This window comes from Neophocaena asiaeorientalis, unplaced genomic scaffold, assembly GCF_003031525.2.
Source record: "Neophocaena asiaeorientalis asiaeorientalis breed wild unplaced genomic scaffold, Neophocaena_asiaeorientalis_V1.1 scaffold296, whole genome shotgun sequence".
Lineage (NCBI taxonomy): Eukaryota > Metazoa > Chordata > Mammalia > Artiodactyla > Phocoenidae > Neophocaena > Neophocaena asiaeorientalis.
In genome coordinates this window covers 3,592,315-3,606,530 of record NW_020175084.1, presented here as the reverse complement: position 1 = coordinate 3,606,530, position 14,216 = coordinate 3,592,315, and the positions used below count along the sequence as shown (strand labels likewise).

Sequence of the window (14,216 nt, the reverse complement as noted above, 5' to 3'; positions counted from 1 at the left end):
CCTGCTACCTCTCTGACCTCATCCCCTATTGCTTTCCTCTGCAGTCACTCTGCTCCAGACATACCGGCTTCCTTGCTGTTCCTCAGGCATCTCAGGGATATGCCTGACTCAGGGCCCCTCACAGGCCGTTCTCTCTGCCTGGAACATACTTTCTCCAGATATCTGCACCAGTAACTCCCTCACCTCCTTCAAGTTTCTGTTCAGATACCACCTTTTCAAGGAGACCTACTCTGACCATCATGTCCTCCTCCACCTCCCATTCCCGTACTTTCCATTCCGTTTCCCTGACCTACATTTTTCTGATAGCACTTATCACATTCTAAAACATTTTACAATATACTTATTTTGTTTGTCTCCCTCAACTAAAATATATAAATTCCATAAGGCAGGACTTTTGTCTTTATTCACTGATATCTCTAAGCACCTAGATCAGTGCCTGGAATACAGTAAGTATTCAATAAATATTTGCTGAATAAATGAAAGAGAATGTGGAGAAAGGCAATTATAATACGGAAGACAGCAAATGAGCTAGACAGTATTACTCTTTTTTAAAATGTTTGTTGAATTCAACCAGTTAAGGCTGAATTCCATATACCTGGCTGGAAAGCATATGTTACTTGCTTATTTGACTAAAGGATCCTGGCACTTGTTTAGTGTAAACAAATTCTAGTTTATTTACCAATTCTGGTCCAGTGAAATTCCACTTTCACTATGTTTTGACTACTTTTGTGACTAAAAACTTCACAGGGCTTCTTGTCAGGCAAGGTAACAACATTAAAGAAAAAAGCAACAATCTTAAATAAAAGGCTTGAATAAAATGCAAAAATTCTAAACTTAAGAGTTTTACCTGTAGCCTTAGGAATATCTGTGTGAAGGGCTCCATCCTTACTAGGTACGAAGCCACAATCATTGCAGATGAATAGTGTGTCCCATAGTGGTAGGCTGGAGTTTCTCCTTGCCAAGAAAATTAAAGCATAATTGAAAATGAAAGAGTAATATGAAAAATAAAATTGGCATTCATCAAGACTTGAAAATGCTAACGTATGTGATAACTGTGACACTAAGTGCAATTAGCACTGGCATTTGCAGCATGAAAACTTTATGATGACACTGCAACCTCTCACTTATATATTTGGCAGTTATCCAGTTTAGTATAATTCTGTGCCTTTCCCCCAAACTGAGCACATCTAGCAATTCATGTTTTGAGGCTAACTGTAACAGGTAATCCTTAATAGCAAACCATCTTTGACTAAAGCAAGATAATGAGCGACTTTTTATTAGGTTCTAGCTTTGCAACAGTATAAATTTCTCTAAATTGTTGTCTTCAAATATTATGCAATTTTTATTACATAGTCTCCTTGCAGGAAAAAGAAAGGATTCCACACAGGGAATATAGTTAGGCTTAGTTTTTTTCTCTTTTGTTTGTTTTGACTGTTTGAAGGGGATACATGATAAACATTAAACATAAAAAAACATAAGTAGGTAAACTGTAGTATTTTAGAAGGTAATCAACTATAATTTTTTAATGCAAAAGGTTTCTAAAAAGTGCCTCAATAAAATTAAAAGAACCTATAATGGAAAACAATCTGAAAAAACTGAATGACTGAATCACTTTGCTGTACACCTGAAACACTGTAAATCAACTATACTTCAATAAAAAAAATTAAAAGAGTCAATAAAGGAAAGTTTAGTTTCTGGCCTAAATACAATTAGAGATAATGGCATATTATGATGGGAAATTTCTACCCTAGACAAAGCAGACATACTTTGCTTTCTGCCAGTACCTGACAAGCTACCTAAAAAATGCCTTCTAAGCATGGCCATCAGTTGGCATGCAAAACCTCATTCTTCTACTCTGATAGTTGTGTATTAAGTGTGCATATGCAACATATATAGATATAATGATATATAAGCAATCTGGGGAAAGATGGAAGGGCGTCAGACCACTAAATAATGGCTTACTTTTGAAACTTGGGTACAAAGTCCCATGACAGGAAAAGTTACTTACCATTAGGATCTTCCCAGTCTTTATATCGCTTCTTATACTGAGCTAATCGTTCATCTGTCTGTGCTCCCATTGGCTTAGCCAGGTTTCTAAATGTCTTGGGATTAGTAAGATCTACCTCCTAAAATACAAAACGAAACCCAATTCCAAATTACTATACATCCTCTATTCTCACCAATGTAGACACAGTGGCTATAGCAATGATGATCTGTAAATGTGCTAGTATCTATGGGGTCACACCAGCAGAACTGGACTCCAAGACAATGCCATGCACCTACTGGTTATCCATATTTTATGGACAGGCACATGGCAGTTTGTTAATTGGTTTGGCTTGAAGACAACTGTTTTGGAAATTAAGTGTTCACAGAGGAAGGCACTCAGGATCCAGGTTTGGAGATGAGGAATAAGAGGGAAAACCGTTCCCAGTCTTGGCAAGGGCACAGCAGGAGACTGTGGACACAAAAGCTCCAATTCATCTTTATCCTCTGTCACCCACATAACTGGGTCAAATCTCCTTTTTGTTCTCTTCCCCTCTCCCCCATTTCACTCCAATTTCACTTCTGAGCATTTTCTTCCTAGAGGTGAAAGGGAAGTGAAATAAACTAGAGCACTCAGTAATTTGTTCACCTCCAAAAGACAACATCATACCAGATCAAGTGACTCCAAATGAGATGGATTCTTTCAGTCTACCAGAGATTATTTTAAAAGCTCATTTCTAGCTGACCTAATTCATGTATTTAAAAGGAAACCAAAATTTACCTCCTCAGGGTTTTAAAAGTAGAAATTTGAAGTACATACCCATGGGATACGTAATTTGTGTCATTTCTATAGGGCATCATGGCCCACCAATTTTGCCACTTGTATTTTAAAAGTCTTGAACAGGAGAAACTGATCCACATTACCAATATAAAAGTCAAGTTAGTATTTGTCTTCTGAAAATCTACATGTAAAATACCTCATTCATACTTTTTTTGGTTATTTCAACAAAGATTAAAGTATTTACTAAGAACCGGGCATTGCTCTAGAGCAGCAGTCCCCAACTTTTTTAGCACCAGGGACCGTTTTCATGGAAGACAATTTTTCCAAGGCCCGGGGGGCGGGGGAGGATGGTTTGGGGATGATTCAAGCGCATTACATTTATTGTGCACTTTACTTCTATTATTATTACATCAGCTCCACCTCAGATCATCAGGCATCAGATCCTGGGGGCTGGGGACCCCTTCTCTAGAGGTTGGAACATAAGAGCTATGTAAGATAGTCTTTGTTTTTAAGGACCTCACAGTTGAGTACGGTCAGACAAAAATCATGACTACAACATGCTGTAAAAGAAAGCAGCATGATACAGCTACAAGGCAGTGTGGGAACAGAGGAAGAAGGAAGATGACAGAAGGCTCCCCGGAGGTATACTGGAGCGTGTCCTGCAGGATGAAATACAGCTAGCCAGAGGAACCTATCAGCGGGAGAGAAGATGGGCACGGCCATGGGGAGAAGTGCAGGCAGGGAGAGCAGCACAGGCAGAGCTGCTGAGAGAGAACGGGTAGCCCAGGACAGCGGTCCTCGAAGCACAGGAGGGAGATCTACGTATCAGCTACTTTGTGAAGGGTGCTATACCGAGGTTTTAAAATTCTCTCCAAATTGTGATGATGATTTATGCAATAATTTAAAACTGAGGAATGACTCAATTAGATTTGTTCCTGCTGGCTGCAGTGTAGAGGACAGTGACTTCCTCCAGTGGATACAAATTTATTAGCACTTTAGGAAATTCAATAGATATCATGAATCCAAGAAGTTCATCAAGTATCCAAACTTTGTACAAGTCTAAGCTAAAGCTCTTCTCATCTTCTTGGGAGTAAGTCCCCTTTGAGAACTTAAACTATAAAGCATATAAATCATTTCAGCCACTGCATTATCTTTTAATTACTTTCCAGAATGTGTTCCACTTTCACAAAATGATTTGAAATTTACCTCTGAGTCATAATCTGCAAGGATCCAGGGGAAGACAGGATACTGCATGAGGTCATTATATGATCTGCCAGCCAAAGTGTTCAAGTGCATCAAATACTGAAAGTTGCTGATTTCACCTCTCTTGGGAAAGATAAATAGATTCATTTTAAAGCAATCAAATATTTCTGCTACATTCAATTTTAAAAATTTATATGCAAAATGAGGTAAAGGATAATTTCTTGCAGTTTTCAGAATAAGGCATTTTTTTCCCTTAAAAACAAAACTTTTTTTCTATGGTATATATTTTATAAATTATTAAAGTACTTTTAACTGTATGACTTATACTTTCTAGCTACAAATTACGAAGGAAGCTTACATTTTCATTGAACTTACCTCCCATCTCTGAGTCACAGACTTCTCTCCAACCAGAGTGCTAAGCAACCCAGATCTAAAAATGATAAATAATAAATTGTAGGCAACATAACTTTAAAAATATGTGTAATTACAAAGCTGAAAGTTTTAAGTCAATGGTCCACGAATTTTTCAAACTATGGAGGACAACCTATTAGTGGGTCATGAAATCAGTTTAGGGGGTTGTGAACAGCATTTTGAATTATGAAATAACAGAATCAAATTGAAGAAAATAGAAAACATTGGAAGGCACTACATACAGGAAGGAAAAATCTTTTCTGTGAATTTTATTGTACTATTTGTAACTAAGTTTGTGTGTGTTGGGATGCAATGTAGTATTTTTTTTTTTTTTTTTGCGTTACGCGGGCCTCTCACTGTTGTGGCCCCTCCCATCGCAGAGCACAGGCTCTGGACGTGCAGGCCCAGCGGCCATGGCCCACGGGCCCAGCGGCTCCGCGGCACGTGGGATCCTCCCGGACCGGGGCACGAACCTATGTCCCCTGCATTGGCAGGCGGACTCTCACCAACTGCGCCACCAGGGAAGCCCACAATGTAGTATTTTTTACTGTGGGTTACAGAAAATGAGTTTGAAAAACATTGATCTAGTTCAACTTTCTAACCTTTACAATAATTTCTATATAAACTGATCTAAAGACATTAAATTGGAATAACTGATAAGAGTATATAATATTTTGTACACAGTAGGTGCATAGTACATTTCCTAAAAGAGGTGTTGAAAAAGTGAATGAAAATATAAATATTTTATGACAGGAAAGTCACTGCTGTTCAGAAAATTATAGAACATTTTCTATAGCAGATTTTCTAGAATGCTATAAAACCTTAAGGTTATAATATTGATAATTATTAATCTGAAGATTGTGAGTTGATCACTGAACAAGTAGGAAAGCACTTAACTATATATTTTATTGTCTGAAAGGAAATTAAGAGATTTGTAAACCTTAGTTCATAAACATATCTAGGTCAAAGGTACAGATACCACTTTTCACTTCCAGATAAATTCTTCCCTTCAGGCAAATTGAATGCATACGGTACTCTCCCTGGAAAAAGAGCTATGATCATTCCTCAACATTATAGGAAAGGGAACAATTGAAAAGAAGATTAAAGTTGGGAAAGAATTTCTGCTTCTTGTCTTTGAGTTTTCAATAGTTCTTCAAGAACTGCCAACTCAGCACAGACAGTAGTAAGAACAATGAAATAGCAAGCTGAAGATTATCTAGGCAAGCAAAAGTACTAGCAATTTGCTTACAACTAGAAAAAAGGCTTAAGGGAGCCTTTCACTTCCTATATTTATCTTAACAGCAACACAAACGATTAGGAATAGAACAGGTTTCTAAGCTTAACAAAAGCATATAAGCAGCATTTGTAAATCTCAGCTAAAGAAAAATAAAAGCAGTAAGTTAAAGAGAAATACACAAATTAATATATTTAGACACATAGATTGAAATAAAATTTTATTTACAAATTACAGAATCCCCAGAAGTTTTAAGGTATTTTCTTGCATGTTGTGATAATTAATTTGTAGCCCCAAAGCACTGCTTCTTTTTCTTTTGAATTTTATTTATTTTTTTATACAGCAGGTTCTTATTAGTTATCTATTTTATACATATTAGAGTATATATGTCCATCCCAATCTCCCAATTCATCCCACCCACCCCGGCTCTGCCCTCTTGGTGTCCATACATTTGTTCTCTACATCTGTGTCTCTATTTCTGCTTTGCACACTGGTTCATCTGTACCATTTTTCTAGATTCTACATATATGCGTTAATATACAATATTTGTTTTTCACTTTCTGACTTACTTCACTCTGTATGACAGTCTCTAGGTCCATCCACGTCTCTACAAATGACCCAATTTCATTTCTTTTTATGGCTGAGTAATATTCCATTGTATATACGTACCACATTTTCTTTATCCATTCGTCTGTCGATGGGCATTTAGTTTGCTTCCATGTCTTGGCTATTGAAAATAGTGTGGCAATGAACACTGGGTGCATGTGTCTTTTTGAATTAAGGTTTCCTCTAGGTATATGCCCAGTAGTGGGATTGCTGGGTCATATGGTAGTTCTATTTTCAGGAACCTCCATAGTGGCTGTATCAATTTACATTCCCACCAAGAGTGCAAGAGGGTTCCCTTTTCTCCACACCCTCTGCAGCTTTTCTTGTTTGTAGATTTTCTGATGATGCCCATTCTAACTGGTGTGAGGTGATACCTCACTGTAGTTTTCATTTGCATTTCTTTAATAATTAGTGATGTTGAGCAGCTTTTCATTTGTCTGTTAGCCATCTGTATGTCTTCTTTGGAGAAATGTCTATTTAGGTCTTCTGCCCAATTTTTTGATTAGGCTGTTTGTTTTTTTAATATTGAGCTGCATGAGTGGCTTATATATTTTGGAGATTAATCCTTTGTCTGCTGATTTGTTTGCAAATATTTTCTCCCATTCTAAGCATTGTCTTTTCATCTTGTTTACAGTTTCCGTTGCTGTACAAAAGCTTTTAAGTTTCACTAGGTCCCATTTGTTTATTTTTATTTCCATTACTCTAGGAGGTGGGTCAAAAAAGATCTTGCTGTGATTTATGTCAAAGAGTGTTGTTATTCCTATGCTTTCCTCTATGAGTTTACTAGTGTCTGGTCTTACATTTAGGTCTTTAATCCACTTTGAGTTTATTTTTGTGTATGGTGCTAGGGAGTGTTCTAATTTCATTCTTTTACATGTAGTCCAGTTTCCCCAGCACCACTTATTGAAGAGGTTGTCTTTTCTCCATTATATATTCTTGCCTCTTTTATCAAAGATAAGGTGACTGTATATGCATGGTTTTATCTCTGGGCTTTCTATCCTGTTCCATTGATCTACATTTCTGTTTTTGTGCCAGTACCATACTGTCTTGATTACTGTGGCTTTGTAGTATCCTCTGAGATCAGGGAGCCTGATTCCTCCAGCTCCATTTTGCTTTCTCAAGATTGCTTTGGCTATTCGGGGCCTTTGTGTTTCCATACAAATTGTGAATTTTTTTGTTCTAGTTCTGTGAAAAATGCCATTGGTAGCTTGATAGGGATTGCATTGTATTTGCAGATTGCTTTGGGTAGTATACCTATTTTCACAATGTTGATTCTTCCAATCCAAGAACATGGTATATCTCTCATCTGTTGGTGTCATCTTTGATTTCTTTCATCAGTGTCTTACAGTTTTCTGAGTACAGGTCTTTTACCTCCTTAGGTAGGTTTATTCCTAGGTATTTTATTCTTTTTGTTGCAGTGGTGAATGGGATTGTTTCCTTAATTTCCCCTTCTGATCTTTTGTTGTTAAGTGTATAGGAATGCAAGAGATTTCTGTGCATTAATTTTGTATCCTGCAACTTTTACCGAATTCATTGATTAGCTCTAGCAATTTTCTGGTGGCATCTTTAGGATTCTCTATGTATGTATGTATTCTCATGTCATCTGCAAACAGTGACAGTTTTGCTTCTTCTTTTCCAATTTGTATGCCTTTAATTTCTTTTTCTTCTCTTATTGCCATGGCTAGGACTTCCAAAACGATGTTGAATAACAGTGGTGAGAGTGGACATCCTTGTCTTGTTCCTGATCTTAGAGGAAATGCTTTCAGTTTTTCACCATTGAGAATGATGTTTGCTGTGGGTTTGTCGTATATGGCCTTTGTTATGTTGAGGTAGGTTCCCTCTATGCCCACTTTCTGGAGAGTTTTTATCATAAATGAGTGTTGAATTTTGTCAAAAGCTTTTTCTATGTCTATTGAGATGATTATATGGTTTTTATTCTTCAATTTGTTAATACAGTGTATCACATTGATTGATTTGCATATATTGAAGAATTCTCACATCCCTGGGATAAATCCCACTTGATCATGGTGTATGATCCTTTTAATGTGCTGATGGATTCTGTTTGCTAGAATTCTGTTAAGGATTTTTGCATCTATATTCATCAGGGATATTGGTCTATAATTTTTTTTTTTTTGTAGTATCTTTGTCTGCTTTTGGTATCAGGGTGATGGTGGCCTTGTAGAATGAGTTTGGGAGTGTTCCCTCCTCTGCAATTTTTTTGAAGAGTTTAAGAAGGATGGGTGTTAGCTCTTCTCTAAATATTTGACAGAATTCACCTGTGAAGCCATCTTGTCCTGGACTTTTGTTTGTTGGAAGATTTTAAATCACAGTTTCAATTTCATTACTTGTGATTGGTCTGTTCATATTTTCTATTTCTTCCTGGTTCAGTCTCGGAAGGTTATACCTTTCTAAGAATTTGTCCATTTCTTCCAGGTTGTCCATTTTATTGGCATAGAGCTGCTTGCAGTAGTCTCTTATGATTCTTTGTATTTCTGCGATATCCATTGTAACTTTTCCTTTTTCATTTCTAAGTTTATTGATTTGAGTCCTCTCCCTCTTTTTCCTGATGAGTCTAGCTAAAGGTTTATCAATTTTGTTTATCTTCTCAAAGGACCAGCTTTTAGTTTTATTGATCTTTGCTACTGTTTTCTTTGTTTCTATTTCATTTATTTCTGCTCTGATCTTTATGATTTCTTTCCTTCTCCTAACTTTGGGTTTAATTTGTTCTTCTTTCTCTAGTTGCTTCAGGTATAAGGTGAGATTTTTTATTTGAGATATTTCTTGTTTCTTGAGGTAGGACTGTATTGCTATAAACTTCTGTCTTAGAACTGCTTTTGCTGCATCCCATAGGTTTTGGATCATCGTGTTTTTGTTGTCAGTGGACTCCAGGTATTTTTTGATTTCCTCTTTGATTTCTTCAGTGATCTCTTGGTTATTTAGTAATGTATTGTTTAGCCTCCATGTGTCTGTGTTATGTTTTTTCCCTGTAATTTATTTCTAATCTCATAGCATTGTAGTCGGAAAAAATGCTTGATCTGATTTCAATTTTCTTACATTTACCAAGGCTTGATTTGTGACCCAAGATGTGATCTATCCTGGAGAATGTTCCATGTGCACTTGAGAAGAAAGTGTAATCTGCTGTTTTCGGATGGAATGTCCTATAAATATCAATTAAATCCATCTGGTCTCTTGTGTCTTTTAAAGCTTGTGTTTCCTTATTAATCTTCTGTCTGGATGATCTGTCCATTGGTGTAGTTGAGGTGTTAAAGTCCCCCACTATTACTGTGTTACTGTCAATTTCCTCTTTTATAGCTTTTAGCATTTGCCTTATGTATTGAGGTACTCCTATGTTGGGTGCATATATATTTATAATTGTTACATCTTCTTCGTGGATTTATTCCTTGATCATTATGTAGTATCCTTCCTTGTCTCTTATAACATTATTTTAAAGTGTATTTTATCTGATATGAGTATTGCTACTCCAGCTTTCTTTTGATTTCCATTTGCATGGAATATCTTTTTCCATTCCCTCGCTTTCAGTCTGTATGTGTCCCTAGGTCTGAAGTGGGTCTCTTGTAGACAGCATATATATGGGTCTTGCTTTTGTATCCATTCAGCGAGCCTGTGTCTTTTGGTTGGAGCATTTAATCCATTCACATTTAAGGTTATTATCAATATGTATGTTCCTATTATCATGTTCTTAATTGTTTTGGGTTTGTTTGTAGGTCCTTTTCTTCTCTTGTTTTTCCCACTTAGAAAAGTCCCTTTAGCATTTGTTGTAGAGCTGGTTTGGTGGTGCTGAATTCTCTTAGCTTTTGCTTGTCTGTAAAGCTTTTGATTTCTCCGTTGAATCAGAATGAGATCCTTGCTGGGTAGAGTAATCTTGGTTGTAGGTTCTTCCCTTTCATCACTTTAAATGTATCGTGCCACTCCCTTGTGGCTTGTAGAGTTTCTGCTGAGAAATCAGCTGTTAACCTTATGGGAGTTCCCTTGTATGTTACTTGTCATTTTTCCCTTGTTGCTTTTAATAATTTTTCTTTGTCTTTAATTTTTGTCAGTTTGATTACTATGTGTCTTGGTGTTTCTCCTTGGGTTTATCCTGCCTGGGACTCTCTGTGCTTCCTAGATTTGGGTGGCTATTTTCTTGCCCAAGTTCGGGAAGTTTTTGACTATAACCTCTTCAAATATTTTCTTGGTTCCTTTCTCTCTCTCTTCTTCTGAGACACCTATAATGCAAATGTTGATGCATTTAATGTTGTCCCAGAGGTCTCTTAGGCTGTCTTTATTTCTTTTCATTCTTTTCACTTTATTCTGTTCCCCGGCAGTGAATTCCACCATTCTGTCTTCCAGGTCACTTACCCATTCTTCTGCCTCAGTTATTCTGCTATTGATTCCTTCTAGTATATTTTTCATTTCAGTTATTGTATTGTTCATCTCTGTTTGTCTGTTCTTTAATTCTTTTAGGTGTTTGTTCTTCGATTCTTCTAGGTCTTTGTTAAACATTTCTTGCATCTTCTCGATCTTTGCTGCCATTCTTTTTCCGAGGTCCTGGAATCATCTTCACTATCATTATTCTGAATTCTTTTTCTGGAAGGTTGCCTAGGTCCACTTCATTTAGTTGTTTTTCTGGGGTTTTGTCTTGTTCCTTCATGTGGCACATAGTCCTTTGCCTTTTCATTTTGTCTATGTTTCTGTGAATGTGGTTTTCTTTCCACAGGCTGCAGGATTGTAGTTCTTCTTGCTTCTGCTGTCTACTGCTTCTTTTCTAATGGATTATAAAGGGCTACCAGTTCCTGAGTACCTGAAAATGAAGCTAGGTATACAGATTCTTGAAATGGCTTTATCATCCAAAAGATTTCCTAAGATTAAAAGCAGCTGAAAAGAGCACAAAGGAACCACTGATAGGTTTGAACACACAAAAACAGAAGTTTATTTTTAAATGTAAGAAAAAAAAATTAAGAGAAAACTTGGCAATTTGTAACAAATATGACAAGCAAAGGGATAATATGCTATTACCAAAAAATCTCATGCACATTGATAATAAGGATTCAGAGGAAATGTTAACTAGACTTACTGAGGTGGTCATTTCACAATATATACAAAATTGAATTATTATATTGTTCACCTAAAACTAATGTAATGTCAATTATATCTGGAAAAAAAAAAAAAACTACAAAAAAAACCAAACCGCCACCACCACCAATAAAAAACTCAGTGGAAAACAATGGGCAAAAGTTACAGATAACTCATAAATGATCATTTTAAATGGCTAACAAATATATGCAGAGCTCAAGATTTCTAATATGAAAAGAAATGCACATTTAAAAACAAAGCATCTTTAAATATTGGTAAAAGTGAAAAAGTAAATATAAAAAGCTGGTATCTATTGAGATAAGCAAACTTATCCACTATCGGTGGAATATAGATGTGTATAATTTTTATAGAAATCTAGTTGGTTTTGCATATTAAGAGTCTTAAAATTCATACTATTTTACTATGGGAATTTTATCCTAAAATAATAATGAGGTATCACATTTCCATTATTATAACAGGGAAATCTGATAAAGATGAACTATCCAAGAACAAGAGAATGCTTTATACATATGATGAAGGGCTAGTAAATAAAGGCAAAGTTTCTAAAGAATTTTTTAAAACCAGGAGGCAATATTTACATATAAGACTGAATGAAAGACGGAGAATAAAAATCTGTGTTTTTAGTATGGACTCAATTGTGCACATAGGAATATATGCATGCTTAAAAGGTTAAAGGGAATTGATCAAAATGTGATCAATTTGACACTGATCTGACATGAGCAATCATGCATACATTTTCTTTTTTTTTTTCTAGTTTTCAGTAGTTAAAATTTTTTTGCAAACCCCTGGGGGTTGGGGTGGGGTGGCAGAACACTCATTAAAAATATTAAATAATACTGTCCAGATAGAAATGATCCAACTGCAGTATTAAACTATAATGTACAAGAAGCAAGCAACCTACCCCTGCTCCACGCTTGTGTTTGGTCGTTGCCCAGACACAGACTCTGAACTGTCAGTTAGAGATGGCACTACAGCCAAAAACCTGGAAAATTTAAAAACAGTATAAAATTGGAAATGATGTTTCAGTCAGGATCTAATGGGAACTTACAAAAGAATGATTCATTTAGATCTTAATTGCTGCATTTACCCCACCACTACTCAGTAAATGGCAGGCAAAGGGAATATACAATAATTAGAACATTATTTAACAAAAAAGGGTAGGATGATGGATTCCAAAGCCAAATATAAAGATCCATAGCAAAATCTGTCATTTTGGATTTTTACATATGCTGCCACATTACTTGAAGAAAAGCCCTGACACACTGAATCACAGGAATTAACTTAATGATGTCCTAAAGAGTGATTAAAAGCTAAATATTCACATGACAGTCAGTAGTGCTAACAGCTAAACAAATGATAGGACAGAGACATCTCTAACAAATGAAAATATATACATGATAAGAACCTTTATGTGACACTACTATAATTATTTTCAGAGTTGCTCATAATGTCAACATACATTTTTTAAGAGCAAAAAAGAATTGTGGGAAAATTCTTGGAATGAATGTGGACCTTGAACTTGGCATATACACAGACATTTCTCATATAAAGACAATCTCATCTCCTTGCCACAGGTTCTAGTTGGGAAGAGCAGATAATTTACTAACACTGAACGCAATATCACCTTTAGAAATTCATAAGATAGGTAACTAAAATTTCAGTCATTTACTTAGCTCTTCCCAATCGACATCCACAGGCACTTTATTTTAAGAAACTCCCTCATTTCCCTCGTGCTCACAGGTAGTATTACTGTACTGCAATGATAAGTAATGTTGCTTGGTATTAGTTATTCCTCACTTGAAATACAAAACTTCTCTAATAGAGGGATTGCCAGGATCTACACCACTCTTCAAAGAATAAGAGGGCTCTCCTATTATATTATGATAAGTTCATAAAAGCCTTACTATTCACATGCCAACAGAAGTATTTTGAAGCACATGGAAATATACTATTTTTCTTTTATAAGATAAAATTTAAACACAGTTTACCAAAAATGAAATATGGTTAGATCACATCAACTGCTTTACTTGGCTATGCTACTTTTTCAAAGATGAAGGTATCCCACTTCTCTTCCAAAGTCAGCAAAGTTTCATATGAATACAAATTCTAAGGAAACTCAGGCTCTGCATTCAATAGCAAGGTATGACACTGTCTTCTTTTTGGTAAATATGAAAGAAGCCTATTTTGAATCTGAAGTATTATTTTTTTAAGCTCCAGTTTCATCATCCTTTTACACTGAGAGACATGGGACTTTATCACTAAGGTGGCTTTTGATGATATCTACTACAAGTTACCAGAAAGAAAAATGTGATTTCAAAATAGAATAGCATCAGAAGAATCACATTTCAAGAGGCTGGCAAAAATGAAACAAACATTTTCTTCAAAGAAGTTAATTCATGGATTTAACAGATTTTTAAAAAACTAGCTGAACTGGCAATGCTTTACCTCCCATTTCTTCCCATGACAGCATTATGAAGTATTTCTAATAAACAATACCTTTGATAGACTTTGTTTCTAATTCCTTTTTGAAAAGCAAGGAGGTAATTCCGTCCATCTCCAGAGAAAACTTCCACAGCAATAGGCTGAAATGATCAGAGAGAAAAACATTAAGAAAAAACACAAATAGGGTTATATATTAACTTTTCCACTAAGAATTTCTATAATGCTGAAGAAATTAACTTGTTGACTGAAGAACATTTTTAGAGTCATGAATTCCCAGCAAATTAAATTACACAATAAACAGTGCCAGTTTATTCTGCTTAGTTTGTTTCTAAAAACTTTAACAGAATAATGGTAAAATAATTATAAAATTTTGTAAATTTATAGTGAGAATGCAATTTTTATATACAAAGAAAATTATAATATAATATGGATAGCTATAGGGAAAGATGGATAACAAAATAT

At 35.6% G+C, this 14,216-nt stretch overlaps 1 protein-coding gene across 9 annotated transcripts in view; it reads right to left on the bottom strand.

The window, feature by feature from the left end:
• WDFY3 (WD repeat and FYVE domain containing 3) overlaps positions 1-14,216 on the bottom strand; it is a 232,523-nt gene that overhangs the window by 30,196 nt on the left and 188,111 nt on the right. For all 9 annotated transcript variants that reach the window (XR_003005819.1, XR_003005820.1, XR_003005821.1 and 6 more), the window contains 6 exons: positions 13,809-13,894; positions 12,214-12,294; positions 4,343-4,397; positions 3,971-4,090; positions 2,009-2,126; positions 848-954 (listed from right to left, as the gene is read on the bottom strand). Coding sequence is in view for 6 of the 9 variants with exons in the window: in XM_024764205.1 (XP_024619973.1) it covers positions 848-954; positions 2,009-2,126; positions 3,971-4,090; positions 4,343-4,397; positions 12,214-12,294; positions 13,809-13,894 (567 nt within the window). In the remaining 3 variants the exon portion in view is untranslated. The remainder of the gene's footprint in view (positions 1-847; positions 955-2,008; positions 2,127-3,970; positions 4,091-4,342; positions 4,398-12,213; positions 12,295-13,808; positions 13,895-14,216) is intronic.